Source organism: Arachis duranensis, chromosome 10, assembly GCF_000817695.3.
Source record: "Arachis duranensis cultivar V14167 chromosome 10, aradu.V14167.gnm2.J7QH, whole genome shotgun sequence".
NCBI classification, from domain to species: Eukaryota; Viridiplantae; Streptophyta; class Magnoliopsida; order Fabales; family Fabaceae; genus Arachis; species Arachis duranensis.
Genome location: NC_029781.3, coordinates 90,904,991 through 90,911,432, shown reverse-complemented (window position 1 = coordinate 90,911,432; position 6,442 = coordinate 90,904,991). Strand labels below are relative to the sequence as shown.

Genomic DNA, 6,442 nt, shown 5'->3' with positions numbered 1-6,442 from the left:
TTTGAAAAATTAATTACCAAAAAAATTATTCATACTAGCAAACAAAATACATGTTAAAAGTGAGTGAAATTACATATGTATTTATATACAAATACATAATAGTTAATTTAATGATTAATTTTTAGTCTATAAATAATATTTTTGTTCCACAATATATACAAATTTAATTTTGATGCAATGTTCATATAAAGTACTTTTACACATATATGTGAAATAATCATGAAAAATAATAGATGTAATTCATTAAAATATAGATAAGATATTTTACACGCTCAAATTATCAAAATTAAACTCAAAATTAAACTCAGTCTAGAACAAAACAAATAAGAAACCGCCTTTAAACAAATGAGAAATCGCCTTAAAAAGAAAAAAAAAAAAAGATTGAGAGCAGTTTGATGTACAAACAACCCGCAGTCCCGCACCATTGCCACTTGCCAGGATGCCAGGATTCGGAAAATGACCACCCCAAGAAAAGAAAATCCTTTGGTCACATGTAACATCACTGCATACATGGGCAGTGAGCGTTAACTTATGAATAGATTCCTCTGAAGGGTGTGATGAGCATCCTACAGGCCACGGCCACAAAGAAGCCACAAATTCACAAGGCTTTGTATTTTTTTGTATTCCCCCTTCTTTTTCTACCATGGCTTTGCTTTTTCTTTTGCCCCTAGTCATTTTCCTGAGTGGTGTGTCAGCCATTGAATTAGCAAGTGAGCCAATATCTCCATCTCATGCATTCCAAGAAAACAAACCAATAGCCCCAACTCCATCTCAAGCTTTTCCTGCAAGTTCTGAACCTATAACACCATCTCATGATTTGCCTGAAATTTAGGCAATAACCCCAACTCAATCTCCTTCCCTCGCAAAAGATTGTGCTGGCAAGTGAGCCTATAGTCCCATCTCCTGATTTGCATGCAAACAGAGTAATAGCCCCAAACCCATCTCCTGCATTTTTCGCAAATGAACCAATAGCTCCTCATGCTTTCCTTGCAAATGAACCTTCTGCTGATGATGAGTCAGACCCCCAAGTTGATTCAGTGTCTCACATTCGCAGCTTCTACAGTTCCAGAAAGATTAACATTTAAACACGCCAGTCATGTCTGAAAGCGAGCGATCATGTATCTTAGTATCCATCAGTACTAATTTTGAGAGGGAAATATACAATATAAAAAACGGTTCATTATATACAATATCTTAGTACTCAATGACATTATATCTTTCTGAATACTATAGACACGGTTCGTGTCCCAGCATCTTTCTTGCGTCAAATTAATATGCAACATCAGTGTTAGAACAGAACTTCTTATAGAAGTTATTATGTAGCGGTTATCGCTCTTATCATCTTTCTACTTTGCTATTTTTATCTTTTGTTTTTTATTTTTCTGGGTATCTATCTGATCAAGGAAGATTGTTGAGAACCTGCAACTAATAGCAGATTGGCTGGAATTAGTAATTTTATCATTTCAGCACCATTAATTTTTGAAAACAAATAACTAGTAATTTAAATAACAATTTTACCATTACAAACAGTATGAAATGTGTGGGATTAAAAAAAATTAATCTAATTTAGGTGAACTGGACATAAGGAGCTGAAAATGTTTTAATTTCCAGTCATATTGTGTTTGCATTGTCATATACCTCCCTTGAGAATTTCATAGAAGTAACAAAGAGTTATAATTACCTCTCACCCTTCCAAACTGAATCTTTGCTTTTTCTATCTGTCTTGTCAATGTCGGAAGACTATTTTTACTGTTGGGCTGCTGAATGGTCTGAAGAATTATCACATAAAGGAAGTTAATAGAACTAGTATAAAACGAAAACACTAACATACTCAGGCACTTAAAAAATCACTGCAGATGGTTACAACTTACACGGTTAGGAATCACTTCCTGCAACTTTGCAGGTTACCAGATGCGTAATCTTGAATATTATAATTTCCTCCTTCCTACAAGAATCAGCGCAATTTCTTTCCTTTTTTTCCCCTTAAATTGTTATGAGAAGTTAGCACCTATAGACTATAACCACAAATCACATGGTTTGCATCCCCTGTCTCTGTCCGGTTCCTTACATGCTCATCTGCATAGCTTTATGGTCCATTTTTTCCATTCTCGTCCGTCAGTGGCGTCTCAACCATTGAATATGTTAGGCCACAACTGCAACCTCCTTTAGTTAATGTTTTGCTTGTAAGCCAATAAATAGAGAGCCGCAGCCTGCATCAGTTCACATTAGAAGAGTAGCTCTGGGTGATTATATGAGCCAGCTACTTCAGTGTTTAACACGGTTGCTTCTATTCTAATGTCTCATAGATCTTTACTAGACTGGACACAAACCAGGAGGGGTAGATACACCAGGACCAAGTTCATCCCTGTTTTCCTCTAGGGAGATGAAATTTTATCGAGAAACACACTAGACCAACACTCGAGTGATCTTTCATCTTAATAGTTCTTGAAAATACCAAGTTTTATGATATAGCTGTTACCACACTGTTCACCCTCTGCATTCATTAACACACCTTGGACATGATCAAGGCCTGTTTAAGTGTTCATGTCATGCATCTTTCTCCTAATAGGAGCATAGGAGTTCCTTGTTTGTCTGAAAAGCTTCTACGTTATCTGAATCCCACAATCGTTCAGTAATGTTGACATTAGCCATACCAAAGCATAACTCTGTCCAAAATTTTAATATTGGCAATTCCATTTTGAATGACACTTTTCAAGAAGAAACTCCTTTGAAGTGAACCTCAAGCAGTGCTTATGTTCTTGCGACTAGGATGCGACAATCAGACATTAATAAGTAGTACTGCAACACCACCTTTTCGGCAACCACCTCAACTAATTTTGGTCTTCCAAGTAGCAGAAACAGTTCAAACAGAAGTGATTTAGGATTTAATCAGGCACATTTGAGCAACTTAAGTCTACTCCTTTGGTTAATTATGACAATTGAAAAAACGAAATCTTTTGGACAATGCTCAATTACGTAGCAACAAGGCTCCACCCTGGAGTTTTCTTTAGTCTTTCTTCTTTCATAACCTTCCTCAGTCTCAAAACTTCATTCCATTGTCCAGCCTCTGCATATATATTCGACATAGCAACATGAACACCATGATTATGAGGTTCCAGAGCAAGAATTTCTTTTACGACTCTTTTAGCAACCTTGGTATTTCCATTATTTTTGCAAGCTGCCAACAAAGCTCCTAAAATAACAATATCAGGCTTCCAAGGCATTCCTTTTACCAGTTCCTCTGCCTCTATCAACTTACCCTCTTTTCCAAGAAGATCCACCATGCACCCATAATGTTCAATCTTTGCGTCAACCCCATACACATTTTTCATCGAATAAAAGATCTCACGACCAACATCAACCAAGCCAGCATGACAACAAGCCGACAAAACCCCTAAGAAAGTGACATTGTTAGGGACGACAGCTTGCTCCTCCTTCAGCTTCTCAAAGAGACCAAGAGCATCTTCAACATGTCCATGAGTAGCCAAGCCAGAGATCATCACATTCCAAGTAACAACATTTCTCTCAGTCATTTCATCAAACAACTTCCGAGCCATAACAATCTCCCCATTCTTTGCATACATGTAAACCAACGCCGTCCCAAGAATCACTTTCACCTCATGAATCCTCTGCCCAAGCTCAAGATACCCCGCCCGAGCGCAAGCCGATAACACTGAAGCCAGCGTCGCAGCATTGGGCTCCAATCCATCCCCAATCATCTCATGAAAAAGCCCCAAAGCCTCATCATAACATTGATTCTGAGCATACCCACAAACCATCGACGTCCAAAGAGTCAAACTCCTGTCCGGCATTTCATCGAACATAAGGCGCGCAAGGGCGAAATCTCCAGAAACAGAGTAACCCCTGACCAAACCATTGGCCACGTGGGAATCAAAGCACAGCCCGAATTTCAGCACGTGTGTGTGAACCTGGGTACAGGCTGGCAGGGAGGGAATGTTAGAGCAGGCCTTAAGGAGAAAGGGGAAGGTGTGTTTCCCTGGAAAAGCGCCTAGCTTCCTCATGGAGACATAAAGGCAGAGAGAGTAATGGGGATTGGGGCTAGAGGCGTGGGCGCGGATGAGGGTGTTCCACATGAAGGTGTTGGGTGGGTATGGGAGGGAGGAAAAGATTCTAGACGCGAGGGTGAGGTCGGCGAAGGGGGAGAGGGCGGAGGAGGAGAGGAGGCGGCTGGCGGCGAAGGGGTCTTGGCGGATGCGGCCGGTAAGGATCATCTGGGCGTGGACTTGTTTGAGGTGGTGTATCGTGGTGCATTGGTCGGCGAGGAGAGAGAGACTAGGAGGAGTGGGCGGCGGAAGTGGAATGATTGAGAAGGTTCGTGGCGGCGGTGGTGAACGGGGGAAGCGGTGTTTGAGAGAGAAGGGCAGTTTTGGCGGCACCATTCGAAGAAAGGTTGTTGGTGATCACTGATCAGAGACTCGGAGTTTCCCAAGGTATCCGCCACCGGCGGCAGCAAGGCACGGTTGTTGCCGATCGGAGCTCGAGTCTATTGCTGACCAATCAGTTGCTTCGTGCACAAGGCGGCATTCAATTCCCCACACAGAAGGATGAAGTGACCATTCAACAAGCTAAGTGCACTTTCTCTGATTCTTAATTTCTTATCGTACATATATGCATGTTATTTGAGTCAAACCTTTACATTCCGCCAATATCTAGTGGCAAGTGGCAACTTAACAAATGATCGTGAAGACACGCATCCAAATTTAACGAAGGCTGTGACTTGTGAGTGCTCTCTTACCCATTTCAAATCAAGAAACAGAATAGACACCAAAATTAAAATCAAGAAATAGAATACTTATTCTCCTCTAATGACGTACCAAGAATCCTCTCCCTCATTCACATAAAAATAAAAAAAAAAAAAACACACACACACACACATCCCAAAAAACACTCACCCAGAACCAGAAGGCCAAAACACGAAGCATCTGCTCCTCATCCTTTGGCAAAGCACCTTGTGCCACACCTCTCCATCCCCTATCTCCCTTCTCGCTTTTATAATTTTTAAATTATTTTAACTGAATTTTTCCACATTATAGTCAACGTCGAAAATTCTTATTCTAATTCTGAATCCTTTCTTTAACAAACAAAACAAAGGTTTTTTATTTTTAGATAAAGCTCCTTAGAAAACTAAAACAGAAAATAATATAAAAAAGAAAAAAAATTGGGGAAGAGAACTCCACAAAAAATGCATCATATTATTCACAAATGATGAATTACAACCAAACTACACAGAATCAACTAACTAATTTTTTTTTTCATGATTAAATGCATAATGCTGTTCACATGATGAACTACAATCAAATTACACAAAATCAAATAACTAATTTCAATTTTTTTTTATTTACATTTTTGACAATCTAATTAGTTGGCATCGGATACCGACATAAAGGACATAAATGACTAGTCTTGAGCCATTGCGCGAGGCATTCTTGATGATATACATGCTTACAAGGCATTGATGAAACTTGTTCTGCATCATCACCATAATCAAATTCAGTTAGACAAATAGTGCACCTCTCTACTAGGTGGTTATTATTCTCAAGCTTCACTTTCTCAAGAGACTCAATGGCATTCTTCGACGCAGGAACCATCTTAATATTATTAGTATCTCCCATAGACTCTTCAACGATTAAGTCGGTGATCATGTTGTCGTAGTCATCAACTTCCAATGACAAATTCTGGATACTCAAGTCTTGAACGTACAATATAGAATTCTGGATAATAATGTCCAAATTCAAACTGAACAAACGAAAATCAGGTCTTTCATAGAGGAATCCGGAACGACGAGTTTGAATTATGGCTTTTGCGTAGGATATGATATCTGGCATCATGTTATCAATCAAGACGATTGGTATAATAGCATCAGGGAAGTGCATTTGCATGTGTGATGAACCGTTTTGAAGGAATGCTTGCGCTTGGATTAGAATTGAGGATGCAAACGAATCAATGGCTCCTAACACTGGTGGATGTGATTGTGGTTGTTGATGATGAGTCCAGCAAGTTTGATGCGTAACTTGTACCTTGAGAATGAAGTAATCTGTTATTTGATCTCTCATGAGGGTTACATAATGTCGCAAATCTGCATCCAGTTCTTGTAACAATGGGGGAGATGACACTTCCCAAAAGAAAGTAAATGGCGAAGTCATGATGATGAAATTAAGAACTGGTTTGATGCTTCGAGTTTACTAGCAATATTGGAAACTTTCTTTAATAGAAATAAGAATGAAACTGAGAATTAATCCTTGTTGCTTTCTGCTTACTTATATATACAAGGCTTCTAGTAAGATTTGGTTAACGGTAATCCTAGAGGCAGGATATTTTGTTGTGATTTCTAATAATTAATTAGTTATCATTTATTGATATGAAATTATACAATTTTTTTAATAATTAAAATATTAGTTAAATTTTAATAAAAATATCAACA

The 6,442-nt window shown here is 38.8% G+C and overlaps 1 protein-coding gene and 1 long non-coding RNA gene across 2 annotated transcripts; both read right to left on the bottom strand.

The window, feature by feature from the left end:
- Positions 1 to 366: 366 nt before the first annotated feature.
- On the bottom strand, positions 367 to 3,615 carry LOC107470819 (uncharacterized). Its single transcript, XR_008004041.1, has 3 exons — positions 1,872 to 3,615; positions 1,682 to 1,769; positions 367 to 1,100 (listed from the first exon to the last, which is right to left on the bottom strand). It is a non-coding gene; the product is annotated as an uncharacterized LOC107470819 (long non-coding RNA).
- A 1,760-nt stretch (positions 3,616 to 5,375) lies between these two features.
- On the bottom strand, positions 5,376 to 6,164 carry LOC110276959 (E3 ubiquitin-protein ligase MBR1-like). Its single transcript, XM_021134067.2, has one exon. It carries the CDS (start codon positions 6,162 to 6,164, stop codon positions 5,376 to 5,378), a length of 789 nt encoding a protein of 262 aa, XP_020989726.1.
- Between the last annotated feature and the right edge of the window lie 278 nt (positions 6,165 to 6,442).